Source organism: Anastrepha obliqua, chromosome 3 (assembly GCF_027943255.1).
Source record: "Anastrepha obliqua isolate idAnaObli1 chromosome 3, idAnaObli1_1.0, whole genome shotgun sequence".
NCBI lineage: Eukaryota > Metazoa > Arthropoda > Insecta > Diptera > Tephritidae > Anastrepha > Anastrepha obliqua.
Genome location: NC_072894.1, coordinates 52,458,760 through 52,483,633, shown reverse-complemented (window position 1 = coordinate 52,483,633; position 24,874 = coordinate 52,458,760). Strand labels below are relative to the sequence as shown.

The following is a 24,874-nucleotide window of genomic DNA, read 5'->3' as shown; positions in this document are numbered from 1 at the left end:
AGGAAAAATGGAGTAAGGGATTCTCACTTAATAACTTGAACACTACAGTCTATATAGATGTCTCCAAAATGGATTGTGGAGTAGGTATATATTCTCATAGACTTAAAATTGAAAAATCTGTACGTCTCCCTAATACCAGCAGTGTTTTCCAAGCTGGAGTACTGGCAATTTGGGGAAGCTTGTAGGCTATTAATCGCAGATTACTCTTTTAAGGGCAATATCGTTATTCTTTCAGATAGCCAAGCTGCAATTCAGGCACTAATTCGGCTATAACAACCTCTAAAGTGGTGGAACAAAGTAGGAGTTGCTTACCACTTTGAGTGACCATTAGGTCCCGAGACATCGGAGCACTAAAGGTAACGAAAAAGCAGATGAACTGGCAAGAGGGGGATCTATCATGAATAACACTCTTGCAGAATCGGTATTCACACCATTAGGTGTAATCAATTTTCTTAAAATACCTCCTCTACTGAAGGACAGAACGTTGGATTCTCGATAAATCACCACTTTAACCAACCAACCAACCATCGCCAATTAACTTTAACAGCATTCGACTTTTTTGTGGGATGCTGTGAAAGGCCGATATTATACGCATAATCCATTAAGGGTTTAGGCTCATAAGGCGAATATCGAATATATAGTGTCAGAAACCATTACCATGGTCTTTGAACACGGGATTGAAAAGATAACAATAGTATACCGATCAAATGTATTTATATTTTTTTAAATATTTTTTTAAAGAGAACTCTCCATGTGGGCCACCCTGTATAATATTACACATGTGTGCATATACTCTCCATTCAATAAATATGTAAATAAGTATGCATGTCAGCTACAATTAATGTTACAAGAAATGTGTTTGTGTCCACATAGGTACTCGTAAATTTGTATATATTATATTTGTGTGCAACTCAAATCATTGCCAACCTAATACGTCGGCATTAGAGTGCATTTAATTACGAATAAGATCAATATCTGCTTCTGGGGCGGGGCCAAAAAGGTGACTGTGTATTTCAAACCGAGTCATCACTCGTGAAACGGAAGAAGTACTTAATATAGGTCAAAGCGTGTATGTATGCACTTACTTATGCACTTCGGTAACAAGTGGAGCAGATATGCAATGAGTGATAATGATGATGATGGGAAAGTGTAGGTAGTTTTCAGAGTACATAACTTTTTCACGACTCTCTGGCATATTGACATAATTACAGAAAATTGCATACTGTTCCTAACATTTTAGTAGCGTTTCTGAAAGCGCACATATTAAAAACATTTTTTATGTCAGACTTGGTTTCTCAGGGCAAATTTAAGACCTAACTTTATTTTATGCTAAAATAAATAAAAATGAGTTTTTTTCAAAACATTATCATTTTAAATTAAAACGTGGCAAAAATTGGCAAAATCGCTAATATCAGATTAATTATTGCTTGTTCATAATACAACAATAAAATATTAGCTTTGGTAAAAAGAAATCCATTGTTTTCTAAGTAGATAGCTATAAAGTTTATGCTCGTTGTCAAGGTGGCATGTCATACAAAAAAAATTATTTCGCTGTTTTTGTTTGTTCGATTCAATATAGGGAAGTAGGCAATGGAAGTAAGCAAAGAAAAGGTTCGCTACATTTTACAGTTTTTTTTTTGGTGGTTTTGTGAATGGTGTTTATGGTGCCAATACTGTAACAGCTAAAGCTACTGTAACGTGCAATTTCCTTATTCGATTCCGTTCAGGCATTTTTAATATTAAAGAAAGTGTATATAATATGCAAAATGTCGATAAAAATTTTTACCAAAAATAATGGAGATCTATTTCCTCAAACTAATATAATTGGAAAGACAATTAATTATACTAAAACAGGGTTCTGCAAATTATCAAAAAAATTAAACTTTTCCAAACTTATTCCGATTTCGCTCGAAAATCGTATACAAATACTTACAATACAATGCGAGAATGGTGGATCCGCGAAAAATTTGAATTTTGTAAAATTTTAATATTTTTAGTAGTTACAATCGACCAATAGAGCGAGGATAAAAATATTATTAAACAAATATGATTCAACTAGCACAATATATACAATCTACTGGAACATCTTCTATAAAAAAATCGGCTGAAAATATGCTCCTCGTCAATATATTGCGATATCTAGATGAATATTTTGTTTTGGTATAGATAGTGACGCAATAGATTTAAACAAGTCGGCGCGAAATACTAAAGGGCCGATGTTGAATGTGAACCACACCTAAACGTCAGGTTTTTTTTTTTGCATTTCATTTGACATTTTTCAATTTCAGACTAACTCAATTTGAACCATGGAAAGATACACAATCGAGCAACGCGTTAAAATTATTCAGGCTTATTATGAAAATGAGCAACAGTGAATGACCAATTTTCGAAGAAAATCATCTTCAGTGATGAGGCACATTTTCATCTCAGTGGATTCGTCAATAAGCAGAATTGCCGCATTTGGGCGAATGATAATCCAAGAGTGATTGCCGAAAAACCGATGCAGCCACAAAGAGTGACTGTTTGGAGCGGCTTTTGAGCCGGCGGCATCATTGGGCGGTATTTTTTTCAAAATGAGGCAAGTCAGGCAATTACTGTGAATAGTGCTCGCTATCGTGATATGATAACGAACTTTTTATGGCCCGAATCGGAAGATATGGATGTGGACGATATGCGGTTTGACCAGGACGGTGCCACTTGTCACATAGTTAACGAAACAATGGCTCTCACGTCGCCGCGATGCCAATTCGCCGCCAAGATCATGTGATTTGACACCGTTGGACTTCTTTCTTTTGGGTTATTTGAAAGAAAAGGTGTACGTCGATAAGCCACCAACATTTCAAGAGCTAAAGGATCAGATAATTCGGCACATTAACGGCATAGAACCTCAATTATGCCTTAGCGTCATCGAAAATTTGGACCATCGGATGGAGGTGTGCCGCCGCACAGTGTGACTTTTTTCACTTTTAGGATGCCAAAATTAATAACAGCCAAACCAATGGAGCAATTCATTTCAAATTTTGCAGTGTGGTTGCAGATACCTAAATCTGATTTGAGAATAAAAATGGGCGTGATACGCCCACTTTTTTTCCTTGCCCACATGTAAGGTAAAATTTCACATACTCATATTTTCTACTTTAAAAGCATTTTCCAGTGCCAATTTAAATACAAATTGTTTAGATTTCTTAAATTTAGCTTAGAGGCTTATGACTAATATTTAAAAGATTTCATTCAGCCCCTGGATACCTTCTTATACTACATTATACTGCTCAATGAAGGAGATAATCAATGATAAATACGTCACTAATCTTTATTTTATTAATAGTAAGCCAATAAACAGTTTCTAAAGATTAAACATAACAAAACATAAACACTTATTCGAAAGCAATTATTCATAATACTTCTTCCTGGGCCAGCAATGCAATTACATTTTGAGGCAAAGTCCCGCGTTTGGTTTTCGATGGCTTACGTAAGCTGCAAATGTAGGGATCGGATGATATTAGAAGCCTGTGCAATAAATCCTCATTGGTTTGAGTTCGTGAACTTTTCATTGAATACCATTCGCGATAATTTCTGACATCTTTATTTCTCGATTCTTGCGCTTCTTCGGAAAGCTGACCAATAGTACCCATGCATGGCGATATTATATGTCTTGAATGGAACAGTATTTTATGCAGACTGACTGGCATATTGTACCACTCATATTCCCTCAAATAAAGATCGCGTGTGTCTCTCACGTATATCTCAAAGGCCTCAGCATTTATCTGAAATTCACACCCTAAGCAAGACAATATGGTTGAAAAGCCTTTTTAAGAGACATAAGTTAATGCCTGTAATGTCTGCAGTAACTTCTGCATTACTAAAAAAACGTCGTGCTGTGTTTCCGTCATTTGTATTGCCAGATTACTCTTTTGGCATATCAATTAAAAGCCCAGTTTCGTTTCTAAATCTGCTTTGAATGCTTTCCTTCCTCTGTTTCAGTTTTTCCTTATTTTCGGCGCCTCTTACACACCATGTCCTTAGTTCCAACCGATATGCAATGTGCAACATACACTCCATGCACCGTACCCATGAGTGAAGTGGTGAAATGCCGAATCTTAGCATGTTTGCGTCAACTTTCCGTTCCGACAAAGCGCTAAAATTATTCAGCACCACATATATAACACGCTTGAGATGAGGTATATGCTGAAAGTGCATTACATACTTTACCGTCAATCATACACAAAATTAGTGTACTAGTAACTTTAAAGTTTAAATTTTCCATCTTAATTATTGTAGGAAGAAGATTAGAAATTTGGTCTTCCACAATCTTTACTTCTCTCACAATAGCATCTCGCGTTTCTTTTTCAATTTCTCTTACCGTTTGATCTAAGTCCCATTTCTGCCACCATTAACACTTGTTCGCTATTTGATACTGCTAAAAGACTCTTTGCTTTTCTTTTCTTTGTGCGAAGATAAGAATCGGAAAACGCCAACTACCTACATTGGATCTAATAGAGGATGAAGTTGATGGCCCAACATCAAGACGGTATTTTCCAAAGTCTTCACTCTTGGAAAACCAACTATAATTATGGGCTAGAACACGGGCCTTAACTCGGCAAGACCCCTCCCACTTTGAAGAAAATTGGTAACACAGTTTTTTTATACGCTCTCCTAGCTTTTTAGTATCCACGTCTCTTCCGATCACCGCAAAAATTTTCTCTAACACCGCATCACGACGCGTTTCTTTTGAGCTCGTCAGCCCAATTTCAAAAAGTTCTTTCCGAGGAATCGCCATGAAAACTTCTTTTAAAGCTGTGGTAGCAAATTTGTAGCAAAATTTTATTCCAGTATCTGAAACACAGAATCCTAAAGGTCGTTTCGCTGTTAAAGAATGGACGGAACTCGATGGACCAATATAAGTTTTTCTCAGTAAAATATCAAAAATAATATTAAGCTATGGCTGTTTTAGTGATATTTTACGGAGCGGATTTGTATCGATAGTAAAAACTTTATAATCCTCTTACTTACCCCTGAAGTACAAAATTGTTGAAATTTAATCAGCAAATACTCAATTTTATAAAATTGATACTTATTCGTATTATATCTTTTGACAAACTTCACAGCGATGTTCGGATAATAAATAAAAATTATTCAATTGACGCACCGGCTTGTGTTTGTAAACGGTTATATTTCTTAAAACTATTGTTTTGATAAATTTTGAGTACACTGTCGTAAAATTTGGTCATTTTTACACAACATACCGAAAGAAAATCATTTTCGCAGAACTTTTTTTTTTAATTTTGGCATCCTAAAACGATAAAAAGTCACAGTGTGCGCCGAGGCCGCGGCGGCCATTTGGCCGATATTTTGCTCCATACGTAATTGCGCCATACCAATATTATTATGATAAGGGGAATTGACAATAATTTTTAAAAAAATTGTATTTTATTCAAAATCTACACCGGCCCTTAAAACTTAACCACCCTTTATAATGATTTAGTACCAAAGACTTGATCCAATCCACTGATCCAAGACGGGAGATAAATTGTTCACCGAAACGACGACGCAGTAAATCCATTGTTTCACGGGCTGTATGGCTGTATGGCAAGTAGCGCCGTCTTGTTGGAACCAAATGTTGTGGAGATCACGGGCCTCAATTTCCGGCATCAAAAAGTCGTTTATCATGACGCGATAGCGTTCGCCATTCGCTGTTACATTGGCGCCAGCCTCGTTTTCGAAGAAATATGGGCCGATGATTCCTCCAGCCCATAGGGTACACCAAACGGTTGTTTTTACTGGACGTAATGCCCGTTTTTGAATGGTTTCGGATTATTTTCAACCTAAATATGGGAATTTTACAAAGTGACATAACCATTAAGCCAAAAATGGAGACGTGAATCTTTCCCTGATGAAATGTCAATGAGTACTGAAACAAATTTTGTATTTAGTTTGACAGTAGTCACGCGTGATCTGCCAAATTCCTTAAGATTGCATCAAATGGCAAATGTTGCAGGCAGCAAATCCACCGTTTGAAGGGATATTCTAAAAGCGCCACCTCTGAAGCATAAAAAATTAAAAAGAATTTGCAAAGAATGCCGTCTCGATTTTGCAAGGGACTGTATAGCTGCCGCCAAAGCCGAATTGGTTGATACGTAACTACCCTTCGGGAGTGCATAGGTTCGAATCCCCGTACATGAAACACCAATGCGAAGTAAAAGATTTTGTAATAACGATTGCACTCAACAGACAACAGTCGGCAACAAGCAACAGCCGGCTTGAAATTGTAGGTCTCTCCATTTGTGTAACAACATCAAAACGTACACCACAAATAGGAGGAGAAGTTTGGCCAAACACCTGGCACAGGTGTATGCGCCAATTATTTATTTATTTATACATGGATTGGAGTTCTGTTACAAATAACGATCCAGGTTAATGGAAGAAAGTAGTATTTAGTGACGAAGAGAAGTTCAATCTTGATGGGCCGGATGAATATAATTACTATTTCCATGCCTTAAGGAGGAAAGGTACTTGAGTCGGCATCACAACCGTGTAGGTGGGGTTATGGCATGGGGAGCAATATCGTACTAGGGCGCATTCGAACTGAAAATTGTAGACTACAACTTCTGATATCCATTTTCTTCCATAGAAATGATTGCCTCGAATCAAGTGAATCCAACTGTATGTACCTCTAAATTTGTTATTCAGCCGCTGAGTTTTACCTGTGGATAAACAGGAACTTTAGAAAGTAAAAGGGGCTTTAGTAAACATAGGTGTTCTACTTAGCCGTGCTTTTGGTGCTTGAGTCCATGCCAAAGTGGTAAAAAAAGCAATGTAAGAATTTTCCTAATTTATAATAAAAGCGTGGTTATTATGATTGAAGGGTTTTTATATTTTTAGGACAACACTTGCGTTATATTTATTCTCGTAAATGATAGGCCCAGAATCTTCATCGGAAGAGAGAAACTAGTCTCGATCTCTGGTTACTTCTTAAGTACTGACCTCCATACCACTACGCCCTAGAGGAAGTGAAGAAGGGTCTGACCACTTTAGTATAGAGAGTAACCAGGACACCAGAAGACAGTCTCCATTTGTAATCGATTGCCCACCCTGCATTTATGTTGGAAGTGCGATAGTAACGAATTATCGCGTATAATTTTATTTGTTTGTTTAAATGGCAGCAGAGTCGTAAGCAAAAACTAGCCGCTCTGGCCAGCATGGCCACTGAAGTTTTGGAACTGAAATATTCTGTAAAATTTTAAACTTTGTACAGAATTTTCAGACAATGAACAAATTTTAATCAAAGTCGTAGTCCTGGATACAATAAATTACTCATTTAATCCTTATCCTCCAGCTCTGTTTCGTATATACGTATTTGCATTTAAATTTACTTGTACTCGTACATGTAAATTTCATTTCAATTACTACAAATAAACATATTGCTATTCACACTAATACTTGGATCAACTAATTGCAATCAATGATCAAACTTACTTTGACTACAAATAAATATACATAAATGTATACTCGTATGAGCATATCCTGTCCTACATAAGTGCATATACGAGCATAATATTTGCTTTAGGACCTCTGTGTACAAACAATTTACTGCTTACTTATCATATGATTGCATTTTAAATTTATCATCGTCCATGTGCTTGCACAGGGTGGTCCATATAAGGGTTTTGCTTTAAAAATTAAAGAAAAAAATTACAAAATCTATTCGGCTGGCTTCGCACTAGCGCACTTCTGTTAGCCCCCTTTCTCAAGACCTTAGTGAAGGTTCATAGCTCTATCTCATGCATGGATTGCTTGATATCCGGAGCGGAAAATATGGTAATAGGTTGGTGCAAGGTCCGGACAATACAGCGGATGCTTAAGGACCGCCCATTCAAGCTCTTGGAGTGCGGCTTTGACGACATGTGCAACATGGGGCCTGCCATTGTCGTGAAGGAGTATGGTTTGACCGTTTCGATCAAGTCTTTTCAGTCGAATAGCCTCATTCACGCGTTATAGCTGGGCAATGTAGAGCTCCTTGTTGACCGTGGCACTCTTTCGATGCATTTCCCAGTACACCATGCCCTTGCAGTCCCACCTTCTTCTTTGGGTGAATATCTGGCTTGACTCTCGACTTTGGCCTATATCCTGGAGCCACCCACTGCTTTCCTTACTTCATATTGATATATAGGCATCACTTCTTATCTCCCGTGCCGATTCGGTGCAAAAAGTGCGGTTTATGACCGCGTGTTGCTCGATGGCGAGCGAGATGCTGAGAATCAATTTGAAGACGACTTTCTTCGTTTTTATCCTTGACCTCGTGAGGCACCGCGGCTCCCATTTCTTGATAAATTCCACTGAGTGAGAATCGTTTTATGATCGCAGTACATTTTTTTCTGTCAATTCACGGCCGTTCTCTTCAAAAGTGCTTTGAGATGTTCATACTCGAATTCAGAAGACATTTAGCTGCGGGACGTGTCATCGATATCAAATTCACCATTTTTGAACTTTGCAAACCATTTCCGTGCTATAGTCGCCTATGACACGTTCTCCATAGACGTCGCAAATATCCCGGGCTGCTTCGGCAGCTTTTTGACCTCGACGAAAAGTAAAGAAGAGCAGTTGTCGAAAATGTTGATTTTTGCCTTCTGGATATTCCATTTCTAGCTAATAAACTAACTAACTAATAAAGAATGTACATACGTACACATGTGTTGGTGATCATGAAATGACTTTGAAAATTAATTTTAATGATTAATTGAATCATAATTTTTGCTCCGAACCAACATTTTACAAACTATTGTATTGCAAAGTACTGCCAGTTTTTCCTTTGTTCCTTGTAAAACACTTTTTCTAAGGATTTTTTTAGCATTATTTTCTTCCTTTAGTCTGTAACTCTACAAACCATCCATAAATATTTCACAATCATTGCAGCAAACTTTTTTGTAATATGGTAATATTTTAAAAATAACTCCAGTTAAAAAATAAAATCTACTCAGAAAGGATTTTTACTTTTATGTACAAACTAAGGAGGAGTTCACAGAAATAAAAATAAAGACAAAAACAAATTTTGCTTCATTAAAACTTGTAGCAATGGATTTTACCTACACAGCTTCTACAAACCTTCTCTTTGTTGTATGAAAGTATGTGGGAATGTATGCATGTATGAATCTACGTATGTGCACGTTATATGGCTTCAAACAATTGGCTTCAGACATCAGCCATGAAATTGATGCCCCAAACACAGGCAACAAATAAAGTTAACTGCAGTGAACAAATTAAAATTTGTTCGCAAAGTTTGTGGTTATCCCAAAAGTGGAGCATACAAAAATCGTTCTAGTATGCTACACGCTTCTTGTTGAGTGGCCGGCGGCCAATACAGCAATACAACAACACACGTACTCATGTAGGTATGTATGTACAAGTACTTGCTCTAGCCAGCATTTTAGTCGCTCGCATTCGAATCAGTCAAGGTTCAACCTCAAAGTAAAATAAGAAAATACGAAATGTACCCAGGTTAGTGGAACTTTGATGCCTGCGCCATTTTTCGCTCACTGCCCGAAAAAAACGCTTAATTAAGTTATTAAACATTTTAACATTTTTACGCATCGGCAACTGAAGGAAATTAAGCCACACCACAGTGGACGCCCTTTTTTGCCCTAAGTACTTGGGTAACGTACGCGCCTTGCATGGCTAATTATACGTGCAGATCGGAATTAAAAATACTTAACTGCTTTTAAATTTTTTGGCTTAGTTATTGATGCGCTGCAGCTGCGTAAAATCATGTTTATAATGATATATTGCCTATGTAGTAGTACAATTACGATTTTGATGGTCATGAGACGATTTTGCAAAATCGATTGTAGATACGTAGGTAATTGTATTATAATGAATACAGGTTGGGCACACAATTTTTAATGTACAATATTCTGTATTCAAAATGCTAGCTGTTGAAATTCTGTTAACCGAATTTTGTCTAAAGGAATTCTCAGCGGGTGTTCTGAAAACTGGTGTGAGCTCAACCTATACTATACCTTAACCGTCAGTGAAGTTTGCAAGCCAGTAGTTAAATAGAACTCCTTGCGACTTTTAGCGAGAAAGTGGGCTTTCAAGTTGTGTCAAAAGTCGTCTGACAATTACACCTTCTCTCTGCAATTATCATTGCATTCAATTATTCAAAACAGGGATATTCTTTCGTCATTTTGTTTTTTTCATATTTATAAACTTTTTTGAGATTCTTCCATAAACATATATATCTTATGCGGCTTAAGGGATTTTCTGCTTTTGTTTGATATATGCGAATATGATGTTGCAATGCAGTTAAGTTTATATCTCCAAAATTTGTGATATCAACAAAAAGTATAAATTCAATTGTTTTAGTTTACACAATCGTATTGAATTTCATCTGAATCCATTCATCTGATTTTGAGTATACAGCAATCTTACTAATCAACTAGAAATACGAAAATTCCTTATTTACTAAGTTGTCCAACATGTTAAACAAACAAGCTCAAAACTTGATACCATATCGAAAATCACAAACAGACACTCCAGCAAGTCACTCCATTGCACTGCGGCGCCCTGTGGCGTTACTTCAGTTGCATATAATTTTTAGTGCGTGGACCGCATAAATGCTTTGCAAAATACCTTTTAAAAAGTTTCTTGTTATTGGCAATCTTTGTTAGTGCTAACCTGTAAAGTGGTGCATGTTTTTGAGTTTGTTAACATGACATATTTATTATTTTGGGTAGGCGTTTTGGTATTTTACGACCTGTACCTACACAGTTTTGTATCTGTTCTCGAAAGAATTATTTTTCATAGCGCTGCAGTCACATTTTTAGACGCATAGACGCTTAATATCATTATTTAACAGAAAAAACAACAAGTGAAAACCAGAGAGATACAAACATTCGTATTAAGGCGCTGTTAAGAAAATGAATACTGTATGCACACTTAGCCTGAGGTAAAAAGAATAGCTTGTCTTCCATATATTGAATTTCACTACCTATTGAAATAATTTTAGTCGTCTTCAGCGAATAACTAAGATTCTTGTTAGGTTTGCCAAACTCTTATTATAAATGGCGCTAGCCTAAACTCTGTCTGGTTTTCAATACTGAAGACATTTAACGAAGTGCTTTGCATTAGCGCTAGTTCCTGGATCTAATAGTTCGATATTTTTATTGGGTTGGGAGTTTATAGCGGTTTTATATTTTCTTTTATTTTACAATGATTTGTGTCCTGTTTGACAAAGGGTAAATACTGATTCGATACAACTCTTTCTACTCTAGAAAACTATCTAAATTGTAATATATTATATAATATTTTTGGCCTATTTGTCTTTTATTAGTTTTGAGGTTTAGAAATGGAAAACCCAGAAGGCAAAAATCAACATTTTCGACAACTGCTCTGCTTTACTTTTCGTCGAGGCCAAAAAGATGCCGAAGCAGCCCGGCATATTTTCGACGTGTATGGAGAAGGTTTCATAGTACGGGAATGATTTGCAAATTCCAAAAATGGTGACTTTGACGTCGATGACACGTCTCGCAGCGGAAGACCTTCTGTATTCGATGAAGAACGTCTCAAGTCGATTTTAACGGGGAACGGTCGCCAAACCAGGCGTGAATTGACAGAAAAAATGTACTGCGATCAAGAAACGATTCTTATTCAGCTTCATTCAATGGGATTTACCGCAAACTGGGAGCTTGGGTGCCTCACGAGCTCAACGAAAAGAACAAAGAAAGTCGCCTTCAAATTGCTTCTCAGCATCTCGCCCGGCATCGAACAACACGCGTTCATAAACCGCACTTTTTCCACCGAATCCTCACGGCAGATGAGAAATGGTGCCTATATATCAATATGAAGCAAAGAAAGGAGTCGGTGGATCTAGGCCATACGTCAAAGCCGAGAGTCAAGCCGGATCTTCATCCAAAGAAGACCATGGTATGCGTTTGGTGGGACTGAGCGGGAAATGGTGGTGCACTGGGAAATACTCGAAAAGAATGACACGGTCAACAAGGAACTCTACATTGACCAGCTACACCGTATGAATGAGGTTATTGGACTGAAAAGATCTGATCGACATGGTCAAACTGCATTCCTCCACGACAACGCCAGGCCATATGTGGCACAAGTCGTCAAAGCCGCACTCCAAGAGCTCGAATGGGAGGTCCTTAAGCATCCGCCGTATTGTCCGGACCTTGCACCGACCGATTACCATATTTTTCGCTCCCTGGCTTTACAATTTCTTTAACAGCAGACCAGGCGATTTTTGGCGGAACGGCATGAAAAAATTTATCGAGAGGTGGAAAGAGGTTGTAAAAAGCAACGGCGAATATGTAATTGATTAACTTATTGATATAATTGTTGTTTCTTGTTTAAATAAAAGTCTTCGGTAAAAACGCTACGAACTTATTCCCCAGCCGAATAATTTTCAGAACTTGGTTGGTTGAAACTATTAGAATATTATGAACAGAAACTTATGCATTTAATATCTCCTTGGAGAGTAAATTCTATGTCGTAGAAAGCCAAATATAAGGGTGGTACATTTATTTGTTTCATTGTAATAATTAAAAACAATTACAGAAACCAATTTTTGACATATTCTAATATTACAATCCATACCGTAATTTAGAACTTAGTCTTTCTACAAAAAATTTCCACAAATCATACTTTTCTTGCTTTATATTTTAGTTCATTGAATGATTTGCCGGTCTCCTTATTTTACATCGTCCCAATTCAATTTAGGCATGCCTGTATTTTAAGCGCCTTGTGGACCGCTCCAAAACTAAACGTACTATTTCGTCCTAATTTTTTCGAAGCGTTTGCCTGATCCATTTGTACTTCCTGCTCATACACAGACATTGGTTAGAAATGGTTTCTTGCTGATTCTAGCATTAAGTGCCACGTGTTGTTCCCATAGATTAGAATTGATTTAACACAAACCTCAAAAGTCGCTATTTTTATTGGTCTTTTAATCGCTTTGCCAGACCACAGTCGAGATAGCCCAGCAGACGTGCTCTGGATATCCTTCGCTGAATGTCAACCGCTGTACCACCGTCGGGAGTCAAGATGCTGACGAGACACTTACATCCCCCAATATTTCTCTAACTATTTCGAATTTGTGTTGTTGCTCACTTTTAAGCAGTCACATTTGACAGCCTTCTTTCGTTTTGACGAAGGTATTACATACTAACAAAACCGATGTCGTCTTCCTCCTATTTGTGGTGTGCGCCTTGATGTTGTTCCACAAATGGAAGGACCTACAATCTTAAGCCGAGTCCGAACGGCAGATGGTTTTTTATGACAAGCATTTTTCATGGCGGAAAAACGTTCGGAGGTTTGCCATTGCCTGCTGATGGGTGAAGGCTACTGGAAACAACTTTTTCTGTAATTTGGTATTACATGCACAACTGCCTCAGCTGGCTTCGTGGTGGCGCATCCTATTAACTCAGTTTTCTAAAATCTTTGTAACTTAATGCTTAATCAATTGTTCGCATTATATGCGACCCCTTAAAGAAACAAATTTAATCTTCAAAATAATAGCCATCGCCAGCGACACAAATTTCCCATCTCTCAGGCAATTTGTGGGTTCCGCGCCAAAAAAATTGGCCATCTTTGGCCGCAAACCAATCATCGAGCTATTTTTTGGCTTCTTCGTGAGAATTGAAGCGCTGCTCGGAAAGTGCGTGGTCCATCGATACAAACAAATGATAATCGGAAGGCGCCAAGTCTGGTGAGTAAGCCGCATGCACCAAAAAGCCCCACAAAAAGAAGTCTGGAGCGGTCAAATCAGGCGATCTTGCTGGCCAGTGCAAATCGCCAAAACGGGAGATTAGGCGCCCGGGAAATACATCCTTCAGCATATCGGTTGTGGCACGTGCAGTGTGTGCCGTTGCACCGTCCTGTTGGAACCACATGTTTTCCTATCCCAATTCATCAAGTTGCGGCAAAAAGAACTCGTTGATCATTGCTCTGTAGCGCTCACCATTCACAGTAACCGTTTGGCCCGCGACGTCTTCGAAGAAAATGATGATGATGATAAGAAAATTTTTTTTAATTACTCATAACTTAGTCAAAAATAAGCCGATTTGAATGATTCTGGGTTCAAAATAATCGTAATTACTTACACGAGCGACTTCATGCAGAAACAATTGCAAAAAAGTAGTTGAAAATGTTTTATTTTGCAAAAAACAAAAAGTGCGACACAGGGATTTACTCAAAAATTCATTACTCAAAAACAACTCATTTTAGCTACTAGGCATTCAGCTCAATTAAAGTTTGAGATGTCCTTTTGATTAGGAAAAAGTTATAAAAAAAAATACACTTTTTGAAATATTGAATTTCGAAAAAATTTAAATTTTTTTTTATTTTTTGCTATTATAAATAAAAAATTGTCAGCTACTTTTTTGCAATTGTTTCTACTTGAAGTCGCTCATGTAATTAATTACGATCATTTTGAACCCAGAATTAGTAAAATCGGTTCATTTTTGACTAAGTTATGGGCATTTAAAAAAAAAAATTTTTTATATAATTAAAAAAAATCGAGTTTGAGCCGAAAAACAAAATTGCCGATAACTCTTGAAAAAAATTTTTTTCGGGCGAACAAAAAAATACGTGTCTCATTATTTTGACCAGAGAGCAACATATTTCAGTTACATCGAAATCGAAGATCATGACCCGAATAGCCCGATTGAATTGAAATAGAAAGCATCAGCAGTAATATTCTCTGCAGAACGGCTACTCCGGGGTCTGCCACGCCTGGCAGCATCTCGTGTTGTGCCAGTCTCTTCGAGGCGAGCGGCTAAACGTCGCAGTGTTTGACCAGTAGGCGTTCGACGGCGAGGAAATCTGCGACGAAATTCACGTTGTGCCAAAGTCACCGACCGATTATTGGTCAAATAAATAGTCAGCAATATTCCGCGTTCTGGAGCAGTGTAGCGTAACATTGTTTATTAACGTGTATTTCGCATGTGTTTACTACACAAATGTCAAAACAGAACTGACATTAGAGGCCAATCGCAAAATTTATAGCATTTTCTGATGGGAGGATTACTTTAGCGCCACGTGTTATAAGCATTTGATGAGCTTGAGAAGCGTTTTTCTTCAATTGATAACAGAAAATCAACGATATCCGCGAATCATAGTTTGAAGGCACGAAATTCGACATTTTTAAGAGCGACAAAAATGCATTGTTGTATGAAACGTAACAAACAATGAACTGAATATTGTTGAGAGATGACAGACGAAAAAACAAGACATTTGGGAAGGTTTAAAAATACTCCTAGCGGCATCTATGCACTAATAGCTAAAAGTCTCATTTCATAGGTATATGCCTGGTAACTGTTACTGTTAGTCCAAAAGGCTCATTAAATCAGATGCAAAAGCAAGCTGCATTACAACTGCCCCTTGGAACCTTTCAGACGGCTTATGTGCTCATATATTCGAATCTCCTTTCCCATGGCACTGCGGCAAAGTGGCTTTCATCCTATCGATGTTAAAAACTTTCTTTATTCCTGATCTTCACACTCACCTGTTTTGACACATTCATTCGAATTCCTAGCACGATTAAATATTCTGTTTTCATATTTAATGGACAATACATTACAAAACTTTAAAACATTAACTTGCTATGCAGATGTGTTTTACGATTGGTGACAACAGAAATTAGGAAACTTTGCCAAATAAATTAAAGGCAATGACATGAGAGCAGCTACGAGGGCAGCAATATAATATGTAATTACATACGTACGTAGACGATAATGCCAACAACAAGCCGCAATCATATAAGTGTTAGTGTGTTTGCTATTTGTAGAACGTGCAACGAATTGGAGCAGAACGTGCCACAATTGCCGTGTTTTAAAACCAATTAAAACCAATTCAAAAACGACACCAACAACGAGAAACATAAACATGAGGAAAGAAAAATTAATTAATTACAATACTGCAAATTACAAATGCCATTAATATTTTTTAGCGACGTTGCCTATGTAACCAAACAACATGTGTGAATTCGCGCAAGTGGTAGTAGCAACGTATATACGTATGTACGTGTATGTACGTACAACATGTGCCTGCAAAGCCATAAAATGCACGGCTGAGGTTTTACAACATGAAGTAAAGAATGTGGGAACAGGACGAAGCAGATACAACTCATACTCGTATAGGCAATGAGGAAGGTGAAGTTAAGGCTGGTGGCTGGTTGCAGATTGTTGTTCGCTGTTTACTGTTTGTTGGTGCCGGTTGCTAGGTATTGGATCATCATAGGCGAACTGAAGCAAATGTTGACAAGCGAATGAACTGCGCAGGGTTTGGGGCACCAGACGTACAGTCTGAACGGACGAGACTGCTGGGACGGACAGCTTCACGGAACAACCGTGTTGAATTGTACAAGTTTACAATGCCTAATAAATCCGTAATTTGTAATTAATGTGATAAATTAGTGCTTAAAAAAAATAAAGTTGCAAGCGAATCTACCAATGAAAACGTGCATGAGAAGTATGTAAAGGGAATAGGAATGTATTAATGTGTGTATATATGTATTAACCCTATTTGTTTCTGGACTTATATGACAAGTTGAGAGAAATGTGTCTGAATACGAAATAGTTGTATGGTTTTGGGCGCATATTATAACTGTAGTAGTTATTAATGCGGCGTACCTAAAGTAGGGTTAAAACACTTCGAATTACAACATTTTTTTTTTATTTTTCGATAGAACCGTAAATATGTCTCGTTTTAATGCTGTTTAAACTAAGTAATGTGATCTTTTGTTCTGCTTTGGAAACTTATATGTATATATAGGATCTGATTCTCTCTAAAAAAGCGCGCCTGAAAACTTCTCTCCTTTGTAAACAGTCCGTCCATATCTTCATCAATACAGCATCAGTTTGAATTGCGTCGCAGTACCTAGTTGTATTCCAGGAAATGAGCGAACAAACAAGTGCGTATGGAAAGTTTCTGAAATTGCACTTGAGTAAATGAATCCTTTGTGCTTAAGCTTGAGCTACTTCTTGTGATTGTTGGTTTAGTCGAATGTTGTAATTGTGAACGTAGCATAATGTTTCATGCAACCAACTTATGTTTGTTAGAATAAACTCAGTTCACTATGTATAACTATACCGGAGCACAGGTGCTTTTAAATTCTCAATTTCACTTAATATTAAATCCTAAACATCAGCTTAACAGTAAACACCGTAAGTGGAATGCTGCTAAAAAGATTAGTGGCTACGAATCTGGGTCGTTCCAATAGCATATAACCGACTATCGTGGGAACGCTCATATTATTGTCTACTCGACTAAATTGTTTGCTGTCGTCTTTTCAAGCGATTAGATTTGGTTGGAATACCACCAATATTAGCAGAAATTTTTGATCTTGGAATTTCGACACATTTTTATAGTAATCTCGTACCGCGTCCCACCTAGAGATATCACTTTTTTAATATGAGGACAAATACTTAAACCCTTTGAAAATTTATGATAAACTGGTTTTAATAGTCACATGCCGATTTATTAATATAGACAAATCTAAAAGTAGCAAATTTTTTAAGTTGTTTTATAAAAAAATCATGTGATTCAGGAATACATGCACCACAAATAAGAATGCAAATGCAAGGGGCTTTTGAAAGTAATATTTAATAGAAAAAAATATACACAAAAACTAACAAAATTATACAAAACTAAAATCTCTAAACATATAGGGTGCCCCATCATTTATGTCGGTATGAAAACATTGAATAACTTTGAAAAAAAAAACAACTGATTTGTATAAGTGAGATATTTGTATTTGGTTTAGTTATTTACAATTTCTTAAAACTAGTTTTTGAATACAATATCAATCAAGTGGCCACCTTTATTAGCAATCACAAACTGCGATCTTTTTTCTGCATTTGTTATCACCTTGTCAAGCATTTCGGGTTTTATGGCGTCGATTTCGGCACGAATGTTTGCCTTAAGCTGGTCTGCGGCTTGTTGGCGTAAACTTTACTTTTCAGATAACCCCACAAAAAGTAGTCCGGGGGGGTTACGGCACGTGATCTGGGAGGCCAGTCGAAGTCTCCTCTTTTTGACACTCGACGTCCCGGGAATTTTCGTTGCAGAAATTTAAATGTTTCATTCGCAGTGTGATATGCCGCACCGTTTTGTGGAAACCAGTAACCGTCTAAACCTTTCTCACGCATTTACGGGCAGACATAATGGGTCAACATCCATCGATATCGGTTTCCATTGACCGTTTCGTTTTCTTGGTAAATATAGCCCATTGATGGTTTTGGCGCAAATACCGGCCCAAGCAGTTACTTTCCGGTCATGCAATGACGTTTCATGGATCTCGTGTGGATTCTCAGTTCCATAAATGTGGCAATTTTGTTTATTCGCGCTGCCAGAGAGGTTAAAACGTGCCTCGTCAGTCATTAAAATTTGCTTCCAAAAATTGGGTTCAGTGTCAACCATTCGAGCGACCATTTAGCCGTATTCCAAGCGACGTGAATGGTCTGTCGGCAATATTCTTTGTGTCAATTGCACTTTATACGGAAACAAATTTAAATCATCCTTTGAAATGCTCCGCATTGTGGTTTCACCGACGCCACAATGTTGAACGCGACGACGATACGACACTGTTGGGTCCTGGGCAACGCTCTCCCTCACTGCTTCAACAAGTTCATTGGAACGTCTGGGTCGTTGATGAACGGTATGTTCAAAATCTCCTACTGTCTCGTGCTCTAAAAATTCGACACCAAACGACGACAAGTATTGTCAGACGGTGCCTGTTTGCCACGATACTTTTTGCGATATGCGTGTTGAGTTAGAACAATAGAACGACTATTTTCGATGTATAGCGTTACTATTTCAGCGCGTTGTTTCGGTGCGAATGAAAACATCTTTCGGCCTAACTAATTGTCGTTTGAACTCTCGAAGTTCATATAATCTACCACCCGGTCATCGGCATCGACCCGTCAGCTCCGTTACATCAACAGCTCGGGTTGGGTGTAGCTATCTGCCCGTCGGAGGTCTTGGTACACCACCTACCTACCTATTAGGATTCGTTAGAAAAGAGAAAATGTCGTACATATTCGTTCAACCAAGTTTAATTTTTCAATTTCTTCAAATTAAAACAAGCTTGTGGGAACTTAGAAAACTCTGTTTTATTTGAAATGAATTTTGTTTTACTGCTGCAAGGAGTTGTTGCTGCCTTGATTTTTCTGAACAAAGCCATACTGCAATCCAAACTCTACTGTTTTTGTTAGGAAATTTCTAATAAAGAAGTTTCTAATAAAAAATAAATAAATAATTTGTGCGTACATTTCTGTTAGGTGTTTTGCCGAGCTCCTCTTGCTATTTATGGCGTGCGTCTTGATGTTGAGAAACTTTTTAATGGCAGAAACACATTCGGAGGTGCCGGTGCCTGCCGAGTGGCGACTGCTAGTAGAAAAAACTTTCTATCATTTTGTTGTTTCATGCGCGGAGATTCGAACGGACGCACTCCCGAGTGGTAGTCACGCCCCAATCCATATTGAATGAGGTCGAACTATAAACTAATAAAATTCATTCTAAAGCAAAGTTTTCCTCACCTCATTTGTCACAAACAAATCAAAACACTTTCAGCTGCGAAATAGTACGAATTGTGTAAGCTAAATTGTATGTTTGTATGTTGTACTGTTTGAACATAGTCTGAAACTCCCACGTGTTGTCATGATTCGAAATTAAATTACATTAGATGAATTTATTAAGAATATTTTTCAATTTGTTTTGTTGTCATTGCAAAGCTTAGCGATAATCAACCAAAAATTGTTCGGAAATTGTTGCTAACAATTGATGAAATGTGAAATTGCGCACAGAGAAAACAACAGCAAAGACCATCAAATAACTTGCCAACTCTTGTTATGAGCAACAGAATTTAATTGCTATGCGAAAATCGAACATACAATGCCGGGTCAAATGACCTAAGCACTGACCATTCGACATTTATTGGCGCATAAACACGCCACATACACACATACAACACACGCACACTGACGCATTTGAGCGAAATTACACCAACATCAGCAAGTGAACGCCACCAGCAGCAGACATATGGGAATTGTTTGCTGCAATGCTTCACTTGGAAAAGCTAGCAGTAGGAGACTTGCTTCTAGCGGCGGCGCCAATTGATCTAAGCGCCTCACAGCAGCAATGAATGGATTACAAGCACATCCCAACACAAATAACAAAAACAAAAATATTGTACAGCACTAAAATCCGTCACCCCATCAGTAACACTGTACAGTGCACACTACGCTGTTGGCAACAACGCATCAATGACAATGGCGCATCAATGGTGACTTGCTTAGTGAACAATCAAAAAAGCTGGCAGGCTGATCGGCGCGCTAGTGGAGTCGTACAATTCATGGCACCCATTATCCGGCTGCTGAATAATGCAAAATGTTCACTTTGTGACAAACGTAATTGCAACTTGGTGCAACAATAGCCAGCACAACAACGGTGCTGTTGATGATGATGATGATGACGACGACAACAACGCACTTGACATCAACATTGAAACAATTGCGTGTAATGTTGTCGTTGCGGCATTGACAGGCGCGCAAATTGTTATGTTCCTAATGTTGCAAATGCCACAAACGCAATAGATGCACAGTGGTGTTATACGCTTAGTGGTGATACAAATCTGGTTTATCAAAAGAAGACACGAAGCTAAATAGTTGAATTGTTCGTTCACAACAGTGCAAATTTTTTCATTGATTTTCGGACACAATCTGCCTTACAGCCTCAAACATAATCTTTCTGTAAGGAGTTCAGAGTGCATTAAACCGACTAGTGCCTTTGACACACAAATTACAAAAAAATTACAACACATTAAAAGGTGGAATTTACAAAGCAATGCGAAAACCGTAACGGTTTCATCTTCATTTTATAGGCAAACTACAAATTGATGTAAACGCCCAGCCTTATTAGCTTTCAAAGATATGTGGCCACACGAAAATCATTATAAGAATTTGAGCAACGAAACGTTATAGACTATTACCTAACTGATAGATACAAGCGAAGCGACAGCAATTACACAACTAGAGCTAAAACTTTTATTTGCAGTGGGTGTACCATTTTCAAAGAACACAGAAAACAAGGGAGGCAAGGAAGAGTACAAAGTAGCTTCAGAGTAGTCTACATCAACTGAGCTACAATTAAACAAAACTAAGACTTATTGTGTTTCTTAATCATCAAGGCAATGTTTCAATTTAGGTTTATCTGATTACAAGGCACCAATCAGCTGATGAAACAAGACCACCTGCCACCAGGGGTTGTTCTGTAAAAGCTTCATTGTGTTATTAGTCATTGGGTTTCCATTATTAGTCCTTCATTTGGAGATAAGTATTAATGGAAATAGTAATATTTCGATGGTCAAAACTGATTTTACCTGTCATGTCCGATAGACTGTCGCAGTTCCTCCTGTCACTAAGCAGAGGCGACTGTAGGAGGCTGGTTGGACTGATGACGGGCCACTTTCTATGGGCAAAGCACATGGAAAAGGTGGGCATCTCAGACAGTGCACTTTTCCCTGCATGTGGAGAGGAGGATGAGATGGCGGACCACTTTCTGTGCGTCTGCCTCGCCTTCGCTCGGATCAGTTTTGAGGTCTTTGGCACTGATGTGCTAAGAAGCGACCACCTTGGATCTTTGGCACCACATGAACTACTCAGATTTCTTCAGAGGTCGAGTAGATTTAAAGAAAGTTAGAAAGGGAATCCGAGTGCAGTACAATGGATTTAATTGTGTCTGAGTGCTGCATTCCTAGTCTGTCCCTACAAAAAAAACAAAAAGATTTTTGAAGCAACAGCCGTCACAATTCTACGTATATCTTCTTTCTTTTGTCGGGACACTCGGATTCCCATTTAGTTTTCTTTAAATCTACCCTAGCTAAGAAGTCAGTGGTCTCATTATTACTGATAATATTGAATACGAGTACTGTATGCAAGAGACTGATATTAAAAAAAAGATTCAAATGGTTCTACAGTTCTATATTTTATAATTGTAATTAAGCTTGTGTGCGCTCTCCCACTTCGAATGTTATTTTATTTATCTTGAACTATACTATTTAACTAGACATGGTACTCTTAATCTTCCAATGGTTCTGTATGTTAATTTTAACTGGAATCAGGCGGCCGTCGTAGCTGAATGGGTTGGTGCGTGACTACCATCCGGAAGTGCACAGGCTTGAAACATCGAACACAAAAAACCAAATGATAGAAACAGTTTTTTCTATCGTAAAAGCGGTCGCCACTCGGCAGGGAATAGCAGACCTCCGAGTATATTTCTGCCATCACTTCTCTAAAAAAAACCGTTCGCCTTAAAACTGTAGTTCCTTCATTTGTGGAAAAACATCAAGACTGAAAAAGAGTAAAGCTTAGCTCATGAAGGTGCTTGGCGTCTGCCATAGCTAGTGATGGCACGATTAATCGAACAATTAATATTAATCGGTTATTTTCCTTTACTTGTCGGTTTAATTGTATCGTGAAAGCCCTTTTGATTAATTGCAATGTTAATCGATTGTTTCCAAAATAATCGAAAGATGTACGCCACTAGAAAATAAAATCATTTCACATCAGCAGCGCTTTTTACAATTTTTTTCAAAAACTTATATTGTCCAAGGTTTTATTCAAGCGAAAAAAAGGAAAATGCCCCCAATACGAAGTTATGTTTGGAAGCATTTTTCAAAGGAGAGTTGTACCGATGTAAGGTGTCAGTTGTGCTGCAAAACTTTAAAGTTCTCGAACAACACAACAAATATGATGCAGCACTTAAATTTGAAACAAAAGTTAAAAATTCCACCATCAATTAATCGCAACTTTAATGTACACTGTGTACTACAGAGACACAATGAAGCATTGTATGAAGCCAGTTGTGTCACAGAGGATAGCAATGAATTGCCAAGCACGACCCAAAAACCTACACCAAGAAGCAATCAGCCAAATATAAACACTGTGTTTTCAAATGTAGAGAGTTTTGCATTGGGTGGTACGAAGCATCAGAAATTGACGCAGTCAATAGTGGAAATGGTTGTAATGGACAATTTGCCAATTTCGCATGTGGAAGGTATTCTTTCATATGACTATTATTTCTGCATTGTTGCAATGCATTGTTGCTGATTCCTCATAGACATATGGATGTGTATCCTTTTCAGGGAAAGGGTTCTTGCAGTTAATGAAGCATCAATATCCGCTTTATAAAGTTCCGACCAGGAATACAATAAAAGCAGAAATTGAAAAAATGTATAATAGAGAAGTGGAAAAATGTACAAAGATGTTATCGCATGTGTCTAATATCTGTTTGACTACTGATATATGGACTGACACTCAAATGAACAGCATGTCCGGTGTGACGGTACATGGTTTGTTTGAAAGTAAAAAATTTTATGGAACAATTAGTGTATTTAAACTTACTCAAGCCCATACAGCTGCACACATCTCAGAAGTAATAAAAGGTTCGCTTTCGGAATTTTCCATAAACAAAAGCAATGTTATTGCAGTGGTTACTGATAATGGCGCTAATATTGTTAAATCTATTTATAATACTTTTGGGAAAAATCACCATATTCCATGTTTCGCGCACACGCTTAACTTAATTTGTGACAGTTCATTAAATACGCCTGAAGTCAGCAATATCATCACAAGCTGCAGAGCAATAGTGACTTGGTTTAAACGGCATGTTAAAGCCAATGATAATTTGCGCCAACTGCAAATATCTGCTGGAATTTCTGAAGGCAAACAGTTAAAACTCATTTTGGCCGTTAAAACCAGGCGGAATTCTACATATTATATGCTTGCTCGCCTCATTCAGTTGATTCAATATGTCAGCCAAATTTTAATAAGCTTTTCTGACGCACCACCGATGATTACAACAAAAAAGAAGGAAGAAGTTATTGAAATGATCGGCTTATTAAGACCCCTGAAAGCGATGACGACTCAAATAAGTGGAGAAAAGTACGCCACATTGAGTCAAGTTATTCCACTTGCTCATTGTGGGCGCCAACAAATAATGAAAATTTCTTGCACATCTGTGGCGGCAGATAAATTGAAAACGAATATTTTAAAACAATTTGATAGGCGATTTGCAGAAATGGAACACTCATTTTTACTGGCGGCATCTACTTTACTGCATCCTCGTTTTAAGAAAATCCATTTCCAAAATCCAATTGCTCTATCTACAGTTATGCGACATATAAGAAGGGAAATGGCTGAAATCGAGCATATGGAAGACAGCATTGGAAGTGGAAGTGAAACTTCCTCCGCCGGTGATACCGAGTTCGAATTATGGGCTCCCCATAAGTCCTTGGCCCACAAGCAGAAAAGAAACGAGAACGACTTAACGCAACCACAAGATTAATTAAGCTACTTTTTAAATTCTCCGGTCCTCGAATTGAAGCGTGATGTGGTAACCGCCTAGGATGAAATGAGCTCAGTGTATCCAAAGCTTTACTCACTTTCACAAAAGTATTGTTTCTTAATAGGAACATCAGTTCCTTCGGAGCGCCTTTTTTCAAAAGCAGGGGCCACTGCTACAGAAAAGCGCAATAGATTGACAACCAAGCGTTTATCAAAACTGTTGTTTTTAAATTCAATCCTTAATAAATAAGTTTCAATGGAATATGAGTATAAGTTCAATAAATATTTAAGAAATTCTTTCAATTAACCCGCAAATTTTAACACATTGTAAATTGTGATTTTTTTGTCTTTATGATTTTTTAATATTACCTGGAAAACATCGATTAATAATCGGTTATTTGAAATTGATTTCGATTAATTGCAATTAATAATCGATCGCCGCAATTAATCATACGATTCCATTAACCGATTAATTCATTTTTTTTGCCATCACTAGCCATAGCTATTTAACTATATAAGCCAGATTTGTT

At 37.7% G+C, this 24,874-nt stretch overlaps 1 protein-coding gene across 1 annotated transcript; it reads left to right on the top strand.

The window, feature by feature from the left end:
- Window positions 1–22,748: 22,748 nt before the first annotated feature.
- LOC129241966 (zinc finger BED domain-containing protein 6-like) lies at window positions 22,749–24,345 on the top strand. The gene is made up of 2 exons (XM_054878514.1): window positions 22,749–23,055; window positions 23,144–24,345. The coding sequence occupies exons 1-2, from the start codon at window positions 22,749–22,751 to the stop codon at window positions 24,343–24,345; spliced, it is 1,509 nt and encodes a 502-aa protein (XP_054734489.1).
- Window positions 24,346–24,874: the final 529 nt, after the last annotated feature.